We start from the raw sequence: 18,097 nt of genomic DNA, 5'->3' as shown, positions 1-18,097 counted from the left end.
GTGAAATAAAAGAAACCTTCGCGGTGTATACACGCTCCCCAGATGGCCGAATTGGTCTCGGCATGGATCGCTCGAACTGGGAGACGTTGTGAAGGATGACACTATGGTTCCTTTTGCGGAGTTGGCTCTCCGATTTGGACTTCCCCAACCTGAGCACTACCACTATGCCCAACTAGAACACGCATTACAGAGCATTCTCCCTGAAGTGATTTCTCTGCCGGACTTTACCCCCATTTAAAGAAACTTATTCCCGGAACAAATCACCCATAAAGTGACATCGGTTATGTACAGTGCCTTAAGTTCCTTTGGCACACCAGATCTGCTGTCGCTGTGGACCAAATGGGAGTCGGATGTGGGGGCTATACTACTGGAGGAATGGTCACAGCATTGATGTTCCCTAGGGAGATAGCAATATCATCAAGGCTTAGACTGATCCAGTTAAAGATACTACATAGAGTATACTATCCTAGGGTAGCCCTATATAGATGGGGAAGGATAAATGACCCGAATTGCCTGCGATGCAAAACAGAAGAAGGCACCTTCTTCCACATCCTGTGGGATTGCACACCCATCCAACCACTTTGGGAGGCATGTTGTGTGGAACTCTCCAGAGTTATGGGAAAAACAATTCCCAGAAACCCTAAGCTATTACTGTTGGGAATAGATGATGAAATTGATCCATCTAGATATGAAAAACTGCTTCTGTTCACCACACACTGCACTTTTGAAAAGGAACATTGCTCAGAAATGGGGCTCGGACCAAACACTGAGCTATGAACAATGGAGGACAGATGTGAATATTTGTGTCGCAATGGAATACAGGGTATACTCAGCCAGAGGATGCCCGGCTAAAGCGCCGAAAGTGTGGCAGAAATGGGAAGAAGCCCAATGAGGGCTAACACAGGAGAATTGGCCACTGGGACATGTCAAAAAGCGCCCCCCTGATGCCCACGGCGCCCGCAGGATATAGCAGCTGGGTGTTGTTCCCGGGTTCGGGTAAAAAGTTGACCCAATTTGCAATATTATGTGTACATCAATCGGAGACAGCCAATGACCCATACCAGCAGTGTGCATGTATTGATTGTTTATCTGTTTATTTGTTTTAAAACACCAATAAAATGTTATCAAAAAAAAAATTGCCTAATGACACCAGTATTAGGGGTGGGTGTTGGTGGGACGTATGGAGGAAAGGGGACTACGTTCGTCACTACGGTGAGTAACTAATTACTCTTACGTCCCGTCCCCTTTCCTCCATACTGCAGGGCTATTACAACTGAATGTAGCCCCAGGGTGGAGAGGAGGCCCTCCTTAAGGTTCCTGAGAATCGCCTGTCCGAAAGATACTTCAGATCTAGAGCCGGCATCCAAAGAGTAATGCTTGCAGAAAGCCGAGGGAGAGGCCCAAGTGGCCGCCCTGCTTATGACTTGCCAAAGGACATGGCGCTGGAATGCGATGGCCGTTGCCTTGGCCCCAACTGCGTGGGCCTGCATGTTGGCCAGAAGCGCCTTGTGCTGGCCCTCTCATGCTTCATGCTTCTTTGATGACAGATCCTATCCAGCGAGATATGGAAGCCTTGGAGGCCTAATAGCCTGGTCTTGAGCCTCCGAAAGTGACAGACAGGGCGTCAGATTTGCGGAAGCCCTTGGTCCTGTACAAATAAAATTTCAGGGCACGCCCGACATCCAGGTAGTGCAGCATTTTGTGCTTCGTCCTTGGGATCGGGAAAAAACGTAGGAAGGAAAGTGTAACACAGACAGCACCTTGGGCAGATAATCTTGGGACACACAAATACCAAAAAACTAGGCCAGGAATTCTCCTCCTTTAATATCGATGGAAATCCTATTAGGGTCTCCAAGGAAGTAAAAATCCTTGGTTTCTACTTGGATTCCACACTTTCATTCGATAAACAGCTTAAATCCTTGGCTTCCACCACCGCCTACACTTGCAAGCTGATAAGAGCAGGTAAGCCTTTCCTCTCTAACAATAGCTGCATGATCCTGGCCAGAGCACTTATTCTCTCTAGGATTGACTATTGCAATGCCCTTTATAGTGGTGCTAATAAATCAACCATACAGAAATTACAAACGCTCCATAACAACGCCTTGCAAGCAGCGCTTTGCATAAATAAAAGCACACATTTCTGCCACCAGACGTCAGTACAAATGGCTATCCACAAACCACAAATTACAATTAAAAATGATCTCCTTGACACACAAAGCTCTCAACAATGCCGCCCCTAGCGACCTCATGAACAAAATGCAGAAAAAAAACATCTTTCAGACCAACTAGAGCTACCAACACTAACTGTCTAGTAGTACCTAGATTTAAACTAACCACGATTGGTGGCAATAGCTTCCCTGTGAAGGCTGCCAAAACCTGGAATCTACTACCTAACAACTTAAGAGCAGTTCAACCTTACCCACTATTTAGAAGGAACACCATCCAACATTTTATCTCCAACGACCACTAGTCACCGGTCCACGCTATTCCCAGGCACGACACTGGTCCCATTTCTACTGCTGAATTATGATATGTTACCCACACCATCTTTTTATGCAATTCACTGACTTTTACGACTCCGGTCTTGTATAATTTGTATACTATTACTGTACCTTGTATAATTTACTGTATCCTGTATAATTTCTAACTTTGTAAGCTTCGCATTATCCCATCTGTTGCGCCCTTCTACCCACGGGTCTGGAGTGCATTAGAAATAAAATAAACAAACACTGGTTGTGTCAGTGTTAGGCAGAAACCTGTGCAGTTCCCTTTGGGAACACTGCAAAAGATTAGGACTACAGGCGTTAGCAGTAAACCCACTTGGTAGCAGTCTGCACCACCCAGATTTACCTGGTAGCTGTGGCTGAGCAGTCAGACTTCTCTCAAGAAGAGTTAGGCAGTATGCAAAGTATACACAATAGGCACTCAGATACAATAATGCAAGCAAACACTGACCAGAGCTTTGGTATCAAAGTATATAATTATTTAAAAACACACTGTTTGAAACACTCCAGCACTCTTATTGTAAAACACTCTAAACAAAGTTACTATTATAATATATACAACCCTTATTCCTTATCAGATAAGTCTTAGTTAACACCACTTATTTCCATACAGAGGTGAGCGCTTAACTACAGATGGCACTTCAATAAGTTTATGAAGAAGGTAGGGAAAAAGACAGAATATGGAAAGATACACCACTCTAAGATTTAGGAACACTATTAGCAAGGCAGACGAGCAAAGGTCACTTGTGAGCCAAAGTCCATAGGCTGGGCCCACTCTTAGAGAGAGCAGAGCACAAATGCGCCCAAGATCAGAGTTACACTAGGCTTTGAAAGTCTTGCAGAGAGTTCGAAAAGAGTTTAGAGAGGCTCAGAATAGTTTAGCCAGGGTGTCCCAGGCTAACCCAGGTTCGAAAGCCGGGGGCTAAATCTAACCCGTACAGTCGGTGGCAAGGGAAGCCAGACGGGACACGGTACCTTAAGTGGGAAGGATCCTCCAGCGGTGGCAGTTGTTCCTGGCAGCAGGTGCAAGTCTCGTCGTCCAGGGGAAGAGAAGATCTCGACTTGGAGGAAAGATGAAGGTTGTTGCACTGCCAGGGAAGAAACCAGCCGCAGAGTTTTCCGGTTAAAGGTATTACCCTTTATTTCGAGGTCGTGGTAAAACGTGGTATTCCGGTTGCCGGGGTGCTTGGCACAGGCAAGGCGGCCACAAGATGCATCGGGAAGGCGAAAAGACGGTGAAACTGGTTATCCCCACCAGTCAAAGGAAGAAGACTCTCCAGCGGGAGATCTCCTCTGTCGTTCGGAAAAGTGGTGAGACGGTCCAGCAGGGCTCCGCCGGTGGTGTCGTCGTGGCAGGTCGGCTCAGCTTCTCCCTCGTCGGATTCTTAGGTCATGTGGCGACTTCTGAAGTTCCAGTCCCCAAAGCCCTGCTTTTATGCAGAAAACCCCCACTCAGCCTACCTGTCACTCAAACGTGCTAAGTGGTGAGCCGGACGGAGTGCGACTTGAGTTGCCAAGCAACTCAGTCCAGGGTGCCTAAATCCCCCTCCACACCTCCTAAGTACCCCAGACAGAGTGGCACCACTTTGGAGGGCTTCTGTGGAGAAGCCCGCCAAAAAGTGGAACAAAGGGCTCGACTTGGGTTGGAGTCACAGAAGAGAACACAAACGCCATTTTAGAACCGAGTTCTGGCAAAAAATACCAACCGGAGAATTAATAATAATTAAATAATCCGGCGGTATGTTCGAGGCTATTGTAATTAAATAAAGATAGTAGCCTCCAACAATGGGAAAATCCCATAGAGAAATATTTGCGGTTGAATATAAAAAGTAGTATCCACTGCCACCAGCCAAAACTCGATCAGGGGGGACGGAGACGTGCCCCCTCGACTAACAGACCCCGGGGCAATCGAATTGCCCCAGCCAGTACGTCCACAACATGATGGTTTGTACTGGTTCTGTTCAGAATTCAAGACTAGTAAAGTCAATGGTGACTTTACATGCCCTGGGAGACAGTAGTCAGTCCCAGGGTATGGAGTCTATATTGGGGGGGTCACTATGACACCCCTCTGTTACTGCACTGAGGGTGCTGTGTAACACATCACAAAAACACATGAAGCCCTATGGAGTAAAGGACCCCATAGCCCATTAAACACATCTAGAGTCAAAGAAACACACTCAAATCATGCCCAAGAGTGAGGGTAAAAGAGTCACTCTTGGCAGGAGAAAAAAAATAAACCCCAAAAATCCAGCAAAGCTGCTGGGGGACTCACTAGGTTAGGAAATTCAGCCTAAACAGAGAATTCTCCCTAACAGTCAGCATGACTACTTTGTCCTTGTGAAAGTACTATATGGTTCCGAGGCAACCGGCGCCTGGATTTCGCCGATCCTACGAGCGAAGTTGAGGCAGACTAGTAAGGCCGTCTTGATGGTGACAAGCCTGATGTCCATGGACGCCATTGGCTCAAACGGTTTGTGCGCCAGGGCGCCCAAGACTATGTTAAGGTCCCACACAAGGTGCAGTCTCTTGATGGGAGAGTAGAGCCTTGTGAGTCCAGTCAGATGTTTCTTGATCGGATTGGAGGAGAAGATGCCTTCCTCAGAGTTCCTGTAAGCTCTGATGGTTGCGAGGTAAGTACAGTAGGTGTCAACCTGCACACCAGAATAGGCAAGGTGTGCCAAGAAGGAGAGCATGTTGTCTAAAGTGCACGCCAGGGGATATATTTCTTTGGAATCTGGATATGTTATAGATCCTTACTATATCCTTACTTCTATTAAAGGTCGAAGGCTTAGGGGATAGGTTCCTCTCAGACTAGTTCTGCTGTGTATGCCCCTCTGGGCATTCTTTCTAGTTATGGGGTGAAGAGCTAGGATTTGAAGAGTTTCCTGAATTGTAGGTGATCTCTTGTGTTCCGTATGTTCTTTGGTAGTTCGTTCTAGGTTTTTGGTGCGAGGTAAGAGTAATTATAAGTTACTCACCGTAGTGACTAACGTACTCTTAACATACTGCATGGGCATCCCTTGCAAGGGACGGGAAACTGAACCTTTTATACCAGAAAAAAACCTTCCTCTTTAAATTTAGAGGCGCGGGGGTGCGGCCGTGGCAGCATGGAATTCCCGACTCCAGCGCCACACTTCAGTCCCCATAGACGCATCAACAATAGATTAACATTGCCCAATGACACCAGTTTTATTAGGGGGGGGGGTGGGTCTGGGAGGGGGTGAAGAGGGGGGGGGTGAAGAGGAGGGAGGCTGGTGGGACGTAGTCCTGTCCAAGTAGAATTTCCAGGTACCCCCGACATCAAGGCAGTGCAGAACTGTCTGTGCCTCGTCTTTGGGCTCAGCAAAAAAACATATGTAGAACTAATTCTTCTTTCAGATGAAATGCAGAAGGCACCTTGGCAAGAATGCTGGGTGTGTCCGCAGGACTACTTTATCCTTTTGCAACGTAGTATATGGCCGAGGCAACGAGCGCCAGCATTTCGATGATTCTGCGAGCCGAGATGAGGCGGACTAGCAAGGCCATCTTAATCGTGACCAGCCTGATGTCCGCTGATGCCATTGCTTCAAATGGTATGTGCACCAGGGCACCCAGAAGTATGTTGAGGTCCCACACGGGGTGTGGCTTCCTGATGGGCGAGTAGAGTCTGGCGAGTCCCATCAAATGTTTCCTGACAATAGGGTTGGAAGAGGAAAAGATATCCTCAGAGTTTCTGTAAGCCTCAATGGCTGCCAAGTAGGAGCAGCAAGTGTCCACCTGCACGCCAGAGTGGGCTAGGTGCGCCGAGAAGGAGAGCACATCGTCCAAGGTGCATGCAAGGGGGTTGATACCGCTAGAGTCTGCCCACTGGCTTTTGTACTGTGCCCTGGTAATCTTGCTCCTGGCACCCTGTATGATCTCCATATTAGCCTGTGAGAGGCTGAGGTGCCGCAGCGTTACCTGCTCAGGGCTAGTTTCTGTGGCGCGGGGTGGATGACTCTTCCCACTCCTGTTCTGCCAGAAGATGTGCTGAGCAGCTCCGAAAACCCTGGCCTGGCCGGCCACCATGGAGCTATTAGGATGATGTGGAGTTGGCTAGACTCCTTGATCTTGCAAATTACTCTCTGAATCAGCAGCATGGGCGCAAATGTGTAGGCCTTCACGATGTTCCACCGGAGGTGAAACGCGTCACACAGGAGCCGGGGCCCTGTCCCTGCCAGGAGGCGAACTGAGGGAACTTCTTGTTGTGCCAAATGGCAAAGAGAACCCCCCGGGGATGACCCCATCTGTTGAAGATCTCCTGAATAACGAGGTCGTTTAGCTGCCACTCGTAATTGTCTGCTCCCAGCCTGCTGAGCCTGTCCGCTTCCACGTTGAATTCCCCGGGGAGGTGGACTACCGTGAGGTAGATGTTATCAGGGCCCACTCCCACATGCGGATTGCCCGTCTGCACAGAGGAGGGGAGCTGGTGCCTCCCTGCTTGTTGACGTAGTACATGCTGGTTGAATTGTCCGTCTGGATAAGGACCACCTTGCCCCTGAGAAGTGGTAGGAATGCCCTGAGTGCTAGCCAATTGATATGCTATTCCTGTTCCTATCGAGTCCAGGTGCCGTGGACGAAAGAAATTGTTCAGGGAGGCTTCCCCCAGCCCTCGAGCGCGGAATCCGTGGTGATGGTGGCCTGCGGAGTGGGCGGCAGGAAGGGCTTGCCCGTCCGTAGGTTGCAGTCTATGGACCACCAAGTTAGGTCTGGGTGGAGAGATGGAGGAACATTGATCATCTCGGATTGAGACCCCTGCTGTGTGCGGGACGGCTAATAGAACCGCTGCCAGTAGACCCAGGAGATGTTGGTACCACCATGCCAAAGTCACCTCTCTGCTGAGGAAGTGGGTGGTGGCCCTCTTGATGGCAGAGAACGTGTCCTCCGACGGAAATACCTTCTCGGAGCAAGTGTCCCAGATGAGGTCCAAGAATGTCAGTCTGCGTAGGTAGCAGCTGCGACTTCGAGATTGAGCGAGAAGCCCATATCGTGCAGTGTGTTTATAAGGGCATGGGAAGAGTGGTGAACCACTTGCGGAGATATAGCCCTGACGAGCCAGTCGTCAAGGTATGGCTAAGATGTGGAGGCCCTGCGTTCTGAGGAGGGCCACCAACGCATTCATGAGCCTGGTAAAGACCATGGGGGCCGCGTTGAGGCCAAAAGGAAGGACCTTGTATTGAAAGTGGTAGCCCATGATCTTGAACCGTAGTAAAGAACGATGGGGCTGCCAAATCGGGACGTCTAGGTATACGTCCTTCAGAATCAACAAGCACATCCAGTCTCCCTACTCTCCACTATAAAAGCTGGCGTAACCATCTTGAATTTTTGCAGGGGTAAGGAGAGGTTGAGGGTGGAAAGGTCCAGCACAACTCTCAGGCCAGCCTAGTTCTTCTGAATGGCAGAAATCCTGGAGTAAATGGCAAAGCCTCTTCGCCAAAAGAGTTGCTATCCCAACCTGTGGGAGTGGCAAGGAGGAAGGAGGAGAGGCTGGGAGAGGGAGGCAGTACCCCGTGGATACTAGGTCAAGGATCCAAGTGTCCGCGAAATTCTGGTGCCCGAAATGTGCCTGAGAGCAAGCATGCTCCCCCATCAGAGACACGTGGACCCAAAGGGGCGCGTCAGGCCTTCTTTCGCTCGGAGGCTGTCGCAGAGGAGGGGGACTGGAAAAAGCCCCCACCCCCTTTTGTGCTTGTGCTGGTTCTGCGCCAGTGAGCTGTCAAGCTTCCTGGATCTCCATTCCTCGAAGCCGCGGAACCATCCGTATGTACGACCACTGTCGGAGCGCTGCTGAGATTGGGTGTTCGATTTGGGAATGGTCTTTGTCAGGATGGCTAAAGACTTGGCCGTTTGTGAGCAATTTTTCTTTTTGTCCAGTTCTACGCCCATGGAGGAGTGGAAAAGGTCTCTACCCACACTCCTTCCCCCCCCCCCCAACCCCTGTCCCCTCCCGAACGGTAGATCAAAAATGCGTTCTTGGACATCTGGGTTGAATTTTGTTGCCCAGAGCCAGGCTGTCCTTCCCATGTCCATGGCTATACAGATGGCACGACCAGAGGTGTCTATATGAGCCACAGTGGATTCCATGAGGTCATGCGCCACCAGCTTGGCCTCGGCGAGCCACGCCTTAAAGCGCGACTGACTCTGCGTGGTGGAGTTCCGGGTGGAAGTCCGCAATTTCCCACCATAATCTTTGGTTGGTGACAGCATGGCATCAGCGTTGGCCCGACCAAGATGCAAGGACGCGTTGGAATAGAGCTTCTTGCCGTATGCCTCTAAGATCATATCCACCTTGCCTAGCAGCGCCACAGAGGATAAGACTGAGGCCGACTGAGCCTTGGAGTATAGTGATGCTGCAGCGATCACCAAGGAGTGTGACTGAGGATGGGCCGAGAGCAAGGGTGTATCCCATTCCATCTGCCTGTACTTGGCGTCCAGGCGTCGATTGACCAGCTCGGCCGAGCGGGGCATGAGACAGTCCTTCTTGGCCAGGGAGACTACATCAGTTTGCAGTTTAATCCGCGTTTTGGCAGAGGGGCGTCCTGTGATGGCTTCCACCAGAACCCCCTCTGCTGGCTACCCGACCTCGGGTTGGGATAGGCCCAGATACACTGCCAGCCCCGCAAGGCGTTCGTGGAAGGCCCTGACTGAGGATGTCGTGCCAGGATCATCCTCCTCAAGTGTATCCTGTGGATCAGTGGGATCCTGTGGAGGAATAGTTGGTGCTGGAGGCTGGGATACAGGGACCGCGGCCAGAAGCTAGTACGGAGCCGCCTGAGGAGTCGGCTGGGGAGCCGGCGGAGGCAGCTGCGCTCGGGCCTGGGGCACCGCTAGCATTGCGCTAGCATTGCGGGAAGGCCTTCCGTGATGGCGTCTGAGGATAACCATTCATCTGAATGCCATTGGTTAAAAATCTGATCGCCCTAATGTATAATTTATAATCATCGGCACAACCTTCTTTTTGACTGTTAATAGCAGAGCCAGAGAACACAATTGAAGTAGAGGCCCTTTAATGACAAACACTAAAAAAGGACTACTAGAGAGCTATATATAGACCTCTCAAAATGGCGGCCCAAACAGATACTAACCAGAACAGGTGCAGGCACCCATGAAGGAGGATCTTACAGAAGGAGCTAAACTCAGCCCATAGAAGACACCAGCCCACAGGGATACCACTCCACCCTGTAGTGGCACCATTGGGAATGACTAGAGACCAAGAAACAGGTAAATCATGATGCACACGGTAGCCTGTGCAAAGTATTGAAATACAGAGAAGTAAGATAGCACTTAGATTTAAACTCAGCATTTGACTTGCATTTTTTTAACATCCTTTTAGCATTTTTTTAGCACTTTTCTAGCTTTAAGAATAGCTGGAGAACAGTTCTACTGAAGTCTTTTTTCGAACTGTTTTCAGCAATGGGAAACAGGAATCCATTTAGAACTAACGGATACAACCCGTGTGGTTTATTTCAGAAACCAATTGTAGAAGCCTCTACACAGAAGCTAAAACTGCATTAACACATCCGCAAAACATTGCGGCAAGGAAAAGAACAGAGTTTTCTGACTAAACTACTGGTAAGCTGACTAAAATGCGACCTTTTTAAGAACCCATGCATAAGGGATAAACTATTATGATCTCGCCATTATGTTTAAAACACGTTTAAAATATATAGAAACCATAACCAATTACTAAAGAAAGGACACCACTCCTCTCCAAATTAAACGACCTCGCAGAGGAACTGCAATTACCAGAATGCTTTGTGTTTTCCAAGCTGAAGGCTGGAGTAGACTTTCTTGTAAATAAAATAATTTGTTGTTTGCAGATTCGGTAGGAATATCCTTCCTCCCAAGAAAATGATGCCCAACACATGTGGACATTTGTTCGCCTGCTAATCAAGAAAGCCCCCACACTAAGAAGACCAGGTAACCAAATGGACCCTGTAGTCTTTCTTGACACCTCTAAACTTGTCTAAAGAAACGAAAATTGATTCTTTTTTAATGTTTCTGTATCAACAGTTATTATCATCTTAAAGAAGAGGCCAGAAGAGTTCACACTTAGCTGAAGCCCATTCTAAACCCCCCTCATTGACCACTCCTGAAGAAAGTCCCAAGACCTACACAGAGGACTGAAACATGTCGAGAATTTTTTGTCAGTCTAATTAGTTAAACTGTCTGAGTGAATTGAAAATTCCAATGAAGGGACAATCTAATCCTAATTATTGAATAGAATTAGAATAGAAGAATTAGAGATTAGAAAAGTCATTATCTCTAAGATCTTTTAGAATTGTATGTTCTTAATGTTTGTCTTTGTCAACACGATACACTTGTATCTTTTTAGAGGGTTTAATCATGTATTTTAGACTATTTTGCTATCTCCATTAAAATTTGTACTTTTTGAATTAACCAATGGCATTCAGATGAATGGATAACTGTTCATAAAGGACTAAGTCCTATCTTTGAGTCTTGTGTAACCTTAAGTCCCAAAAACAAGATAGGACTCCACAATCGTGGAATTTGGGCTCTCTTCATTGTATTCCTTATTTCTGAGGATAACCCCCATCCAAGGTGACTTCATGAGGCCGAGGAACATTTCGAAGAACCCCTCTTCACTGGCTGAGGAGGCTGCAGGGGGTGCTGGCGGGGTAGCAGGGAGATGCTGGAGCCGCTGCATACACTGCCTGTATGGATGCAGAGGAAAGCTGCCCTGCGCAAAAGAGGGATAGGCTATAGGTCACTTACCTGGTTGAGGCCAGTCCCACCTTGACACCCGTTCTTCACAAATTCCTGGAATGGAGTCGGAAGGGTGCCTCTGTCTGACGCGGTGGCCATCTTGTCGAGCTGCCTGCGATGTAATGCTCAGCCAGCTGAGCCCAGCCACCTCCAAGGCTCTTGTGTGTGGATCACAAGGCCTACCCTGCTCCTCAGGCCTAGGCCCGTTAGGTGTGAGACCCTCGACCAGGGGGTCTGTAGAGCTGCATTTAGGTGACCCCAGGCGTACTGCCGGTACTAGGCAAGCCCCTTGGCCATGGTATCGGTACAAGGGCGAAGCCCCTCGGGTGAAGAACCGGTAAAAGAACCTTCCGGTCCCTTAACACCGTCACTCGGAGGATCCCTGGCCGGAAGTTGCTAGCTGTAGCAGCCTTGGTGCACGTGCTGGTAGAAGGACCTGACTGGTCCTTTGCGCGCGGTAAAGTCCCAGGGAAGGCGTATCCTTTGCGGGGTGCGATGGAGAATATCAGCTTGAGCTTGGTTTGATGTTTCACAAAGTTCTTGAGGTCCTCTGGATGAGACTTCTGGAAGAAATCCCTCCACCTGGCTAGTCTGTTCTTCAGCTCTTCGAGGACAGCGAGTCACACGCTGAACAAGATTGCCAACTGTGGTCTGGGCTAAGGCAACCTAGGCAGAGGGCATGGGGATCTGAAGTTGGGAATAGCCCATTTTAGGATGGACACCTGCTGAACCCTGTGGAAGTCGACATACGCCCGGGAGGGGCGTGACGCCTGAGGACCGAGTACCTGAATGATAAAGACAAAAAAGAAGACCGAAGTATCTGCGCATGAATTACATGGCCGAAGCCAAACCCAGGAGCGCTGGTGAATTCGGCCTGTTCCAGTCGACGCGGAAAAGGGGACTGAGGTGTGGCACCGGAAGGCCGAGTCAGGGCAGCGCAAGCTCCCTGGGCCGCATGCCTCTAAATTTAAAGGGTAAGAAGGTTTTTTCGCGTGAAAAAGGTTCGGTCTCCCGTCCCTTGGAAGGGATGCCCATGCAGTACGGAGGAAAGGGGACAGGACATAAGAGTATGAATATTGCTGGTTGGATTCTCTTGACTCGCTCATCCCTGCACTCTGGTGAGGGAACTTCAGGGATTGCAATCTCATCTCTGGAGGTCTGCAGTAATCCAAAGTTTGGGATGAAATCTGACTTCTGAAGACCATGCACTGCACTCAGCGCTTGAATTGAAGCCCAGCAACGTCACTGCACGCCGAGGGATGGCTTGTTTTGCAGGTCCTCAAGACTAGAGAATCTCACGAGATCTGGGTAGGTGCCAAATTCGGGACCCCTGGGTCAATTGGAAGGGTTACACAGCAGGCTTCGGTTACACAGTAGGATCTCCATTAGTTGGAAATCGTTACAGCAGTCTTTTCTTCATCTTCCTGTTCGGATTTAGTTTCCAGTGGTCGACTTGTCAGCAACTTCCAGGTTCAGAATATTTATCAGGAACTTTAAGCACAACTTCGGCAAACTTTCCTGCAGTTTACAGAAAGGGGCAGCCTGGTTGTCCTATCAGGACAGCCTGCCACTCTCCACCTCCAGTTGGAAATGGTTCCTTTCAGGCAAGGTGAAAGGCAAAGGGCTGCAGAGATTTGGACTCCTGCCTTCTCAGAAACTCTGAAGACTCTGCAAGGAATACAAAGGATTCCCTCTCACACAACTTCAACCATGGCCTTTCCCGCCTACGACGGCAGAAGACCCAAGTAACAAGAAGCTAACAAGAAATGGCGAAAAAAGGAGCCTACCATTCTAGCAGAATGGTGGCCCTCCTGGGCATTACTGCAGCTGATTTGACAGCCTGCGAGTAATTACTAAAGTTAAAACAAAGTAAACTTGCAATTGTAACAAAAATGTTCCAACGTAAGCAAGCAAGAGGATACACCAGCACTAAACTTAAGGTAAAGTGTGCCGTCTTACAATATAAAATGTAAAGGGGAGGGAAATCCTACTTAGCCCCTTTGGAACAGCAGTTTACCAAAGTACATTAAAGATAAATTAAAAGGAAGCCACTGCTTTTAAAATGCGGTGTATTTCCATCATACAGTAAAGTCATTCCAAAGTTATAGTAAACTATAACTCCCATCGCACTATGGAGAGACATAAAAAGGGAACCCATAAAAAGAGTGAAAGACGAGGTGAGAGGGGAAAGATTGCCCTTCACCAAGGGACAAGGCAAAATAATTACCAAACCCAAGTAAAATGTTCAGGGGTTGACACAGGGCCGAAAGATTACCCACATTTATGAAAGTCTTACCCAACAATACAGTGATTCCGGTACCACTTCTGGTACTAACTTCACATTTGAGACACAGTTGCAATAAAAAAAAAAAAGTCTTACCTAGTGTCTCCCTCATGTTCTTATACAAATTAATAGAATCGGTATCCTTCATAAACTCTCGTACAACCTCTCCTTGATCATTTTCCACAACAAGTACTTCTTCAGGTTTAGCCATTCGACTAACCATTAGCAATCGAACCTATGTGCAAACAAATTCAATCAGCATCTGTGCATCAATAAAGAATATTTACATGGTTCTTAGCTATATCATATGCCTTGTACTAAGCATAGCATTCAGAACTAGACATCCAAAGGAACCCAAAGAGGCAATCTACATAGTGGATTACTGTTTCCCACTCCAATACTTACTAGACGCTGTAGTGAAGGAACAAGTTACTTACCTGTAACTGTTCTCCAGCATGGGTCTGGAATGGATTCACATGCTCATGAATATTCCCCGTCAGACTGGGAATCCTCGGTAAAGAAAAAATCAGTATCAGTTTTGTTTCTGATCTGTCTTTCGTAGTAGTAACCAATCACTGATCTCTGCGTCATACTGACCACAGCCAAAGACGGCCCTCTACCTAAGCCCCGACTCTGGCAGCCATCTTCAGATTTGGTAGCACGTGAAGAGGCAGTATGACCAAGTGAAGAGCCGCAGAGGGGTAGGCGGGAGGGTTTGCATGTGAATCCATGCCAGACCCATGCTGGAGAACAACAGTTACAGGTAAGTAACTTGTTCCTTCTCCAGCATGGGGTCTGGCATGGATTCACATGCTCATGAATATAAGAATAAATAGCAGTACACACATGCACAACCACGGGGGGTGGCAAAAGGCTCAACATTAAGTAATACAAAAAAAACTCAACATTAAGCATCTCTTACCTCCTCACCAGGCTCACCTTAAGCGAACAGGTTATGCAGCACTGCTTGGCCGACCCTGGACTCCTCCGTGGAATCCCCGACGCAGTAGAATCTCGTGAAGGTGTGCGTCGACCTCCACGTAGCAGCCCTGCAGATGTCCAGCAGGGGCACACCAGATAAGAACGCCGTAGTAGCAGTGATTGCTCTGGTCGAATGGGCTCTCGGACGGCCTGGCAGCGGTCGGTTAGCCAACCGGTGGCAGTGCATGATGCAGCCGGAGAGCCATCTGGAAATAGAAGACTTCGAGAGAGCCTTCCCTTGATTCACATGTCCAAAGTTCACGAACAGCTGTGATGTCCTCTGGAAACTCTTCGTGAGGTCCACGTAGAACTTCAGCGCTCTAGCCACATCCACCGAGTGCAAAGTCCTCTCGGCCGGCGACGAAGGAGACGGGAAGCAAACCGGTAACACCAAGGGCTCGTTAAGATGGAAGTCCGACGGCACCTTGGGCATAAAGGAGGAGTGCGTCCTAAGCACCACCCTCGAGGCATGGAAAGTCAAGTATGGTGCTTTGCAGGATAGGGCCTGGATCTCTCCCACTCGTCGTGCGGAGGTAATGGCCACCAGGAATGCAGTCTTCCACGACACAAACTTCATCGGTGCGGAGTGCATCGGCTCGAATGGGGGGCCCATGAGCCTGGTCAGCACCACGTTAAGTTCCCACGCAGGGGCCGGGGCCTTCACCGGCGGGAACGACCAGAACAGTCCTTTCATAAACTCTTTTACCAGTCGATGGGACCACAGGGACGTCCGTCCTGTGGTTCTGGTATATCTGGAGATCGCCGCCAGATGAATCTTAATGGAGGCATGGGCTAGCCCAGCCTTTGCCAGCGATAGCAGGTACGGCAGCACTTATGGGGCCGTAATCCGTAGGGGGTTGATCTGTGCTCAGCACCAGATAGAGAACCTCTTCCACTTATGACCGTAGCATTTGAGAGTCGAGGACGCCCTGGCCTTTGCAAGAACCTCTCTGCAATCGGCCGGTATATTGTAGCCTCCAAACTCTAGCGCTGCAGGAGCCAAGCCTGCAGGTTCAGCGACGACGGGTCGTGGTGGAAGATGGCGCCTCCTTCTCTGGAGAGAAGGTCCGCGTCCGCCGACAGCTTGATGGGAGGGGACGTTGACAAGTCCAGAAGGTCCGGTAACCAGATCTGCCTCGGCCACGCCGGTGCGACGAGGATCATCCTGCACCGGGACCTGTTGAGCTGGCTGATGAGTCGTAGCAGCAACGGCAACGGAGGGAACGCATACAGGTATAGGCCGTCCCAGGGGAACGAGAATGCATCGCCCATGCTTCTCGGCTGGGGAAACCTGCTGGCGAACCTCTTGCACTTCGAGTTCGTCGCTGTTGCGAACAGGTCGGTTTGGGGTTTGCCCCATCGTCGGAAGAGTTGATCCACCTGATCCTGGCGCAGTTCCCACTCGTGACACGCGCGCAGCTCCCTGCTGAGCGAGTCGGCGATGGTGTTGCTTTCTCCTGCCAGATGGAAGGGAACCAGGAACATCCCCTGGGCGACCGCCCAGTGCCACAGATCCTGTGCCTCCTTGGATAGGGCTGGGGATCTGGTGCCTCCCTGCTTCCATATGTAAAACATTGTCGTGGTGTTGTCCGTGAAGATCCGCACCACCTTGCCCTTGAGCGACGGGAGGAACGATTTGAGAGCCCAGAACACGGCTCGGAGTTCCAGGACGTTGATGTGCAGGAGCCTCTCCTCCGGGAGCCAGAAGCCTCTTGCGTGGAGATCTCTGGTGTGGGCGCCCCAACCTTCCAGGGAGGCGTTCGTCGTCACCGTCTCCTGGTACGCCGGCATCTGAAAGTCCTTGCCCGCCGTGAGGTGCGCTCGAACGCCCCACCACTGAATCGCCCCCTGGAACATCTCGTTGAGGGGGACCCTGTCCTCGAAGGTGCCCGTCGCCTGCATCCAACGGGCGTCGAGAAATTCTTGAAGAGGGCGCATCCGTAGTCTGCAGCGGCGCACCAGGTAGATGCAAGAGGACATCATCCCCAGGAGGGACTTGATGGACCTCACCCTGTCCACGTCCGTGGCTAGCAGGCGCTGCACTTTGCCTAGAATGGTCTTCGTCCGTTCTTCCGACGGGGCCGCCAGGCGCCTCACTGTATCGAGCTTCGCTCCCAGAAACAGGGCCACCTGCGACGGCACCAGGTGGGACTTTGGGTAGTTTATGGCGAATCCCAGGTCTGTGAGTAGCTGGACGGTCCTCGCAGTGTGTTCGACGGCGAGCTCCCTCGTCCTTGAGCGGATGTGCCAGTCGTCCAGGTAGGGGTAGACGTGAATCCCCTGCAGGCGCAGTCGCGCCGCCACTGGTGCTAGGCACTTGGTAAAGACCCTGGGGGCCGACTTCAATCCGAACGGCAGTGCTCTGAATTGGTAGTGGCGTCCCTGGACGACGAACCTGAGGAACTTTCAGTGACTTTTGAGGATGGGAACGTGGAAGTATGCTTCCTCCAGTTCCAACGACGATAGAAAGTCGCCTTCCTCCAGCTGTCCCAGTACGTGCTGGAGGGTGACCATCCTGAACTTTTGTGATCTGATGTATTTGTTCAAACGACGAAGGTCCAGGATGGGGCGCCAGCCGCCCGTCTTCTTCCTGACGAGGAAGTACCTTGAGTACACCCCGGAACCTCTTCGGGACAAGCTCGATGGTGCCTTTCCTGAGCATCGCCCGTACTTCCAACAGCAGTTGCGGGACGTGATTTTCCTTCCTGGCCACAGGTGGAACGTGAGGGCACTTCTTCAGGAATTCGATAGTGTGTCCTCTTGCCAGGGTATCCAGCACCCAACTGTCGGTGGAGATGGACTTCCACACGCCGACGAAATTCGTCAGCCGGCCTCCCACCGGGGTGCTTCGGTGGGGGCCCGAGACCACGGCCGGTTCAGTCCTGCTCGGAGGTGGTGGCCTTGCCGCCCTGGTCACCTTGCCGACAGCGGCGAGGCGCTCCCTGCTTGCCGCGACCCCTGTAGGCCTCCTGAGACGAGGAGCGTGCCGCCTGGCGGTAGGACGACGAGCCACCACTGGATCCCTTGGAGGAACCCTGTCTGCCTCCGGAGCTCCGAGAGGGCCGTCGTTGCTGAAGGACTCCTAGGGCGCGGGCGTGTCCAACACTCTGGTCTGGACGTCCTGACGGAAGTTGGTCGCCCGGAGCCAACCCCGTCGTCGTAAGCAAACACTGTTGCCCAGCTGGCGGAACCCGGTATGGGCAATATCGGTTGCCACTGTTATGGCGTGGTCCGACGTCACCTCGCCCTCTTGCAGTATTTCCAGGGCCTCGGACCTCTTGTCGTCTGGCAGGAAGTCCAATATGGGGGCCAGCTTAAACCAGAGCTCCCTGTCGTAACGGGCCACGATCGCCAGGGCGTTGGCCGCTTTGATCGTCGTCGCCGCCGACGAAATGACCCGCTGTCCCATGGCGTCCAACTTCTTTCCCTCGCCGTCCGGCGGGGAATTCGACGTCGAGGCTCCTGACACCGCCGCTTTCTTCTTCGCCGCCGTCGAGACGACCGAGTCCGGTGTTGGCTGGGCCCTGAGGCACAGGGGAGCAGTTTCGGGGACCCGGTACTTCTTCTCGTACCGGTCCCGGTT

General features: G+C 50.7%; 1 protein-coding gene across 2 annotated transcripts in view; it reads right to left on the bottom strand.

Moving 5' to 3' along the window:
* XPO1 (exportin 1) overlaps positions 1 to 18,097 on the bottom strand; it is a 1,118,801-nt gene that overhangs the window by 604,569 nt on the left and 496,135 nt on the right. For both annotated transcript variants that reach the window (XM_069608010.1, XM_069608011.1), the window contains exon 13: positions 13,630 to 13,768. In XM_069608010.1, the coding sequence (XP_069464111.1) occupies positions 13,630 to 13,768 (139 nt within the window). The remainder of the gene's footprint in view (positions 1 to 13,629; positions 13,769 to 18,097) is intronic.

This window comes from Ambystoma mexicanum, chromosome 4q (genome assembly GCF_040938575.1).
Source record: "Ambystoma mexicanum isolate Mex_15411 chromosome 4q, UKY_AmexF1_1, whole genome shotgun sequence".
In the NCBI taxonomy this organism is placed as follows: Eukaryota; Metazoa; Chordata; class Amphibia; order Caudata; family Ambystomatidae; genus Ambystoma; species Ambystoma mexicanum.
This window is presented reverse-complemented; position numbering and strand designations above follow the sequence as displayed.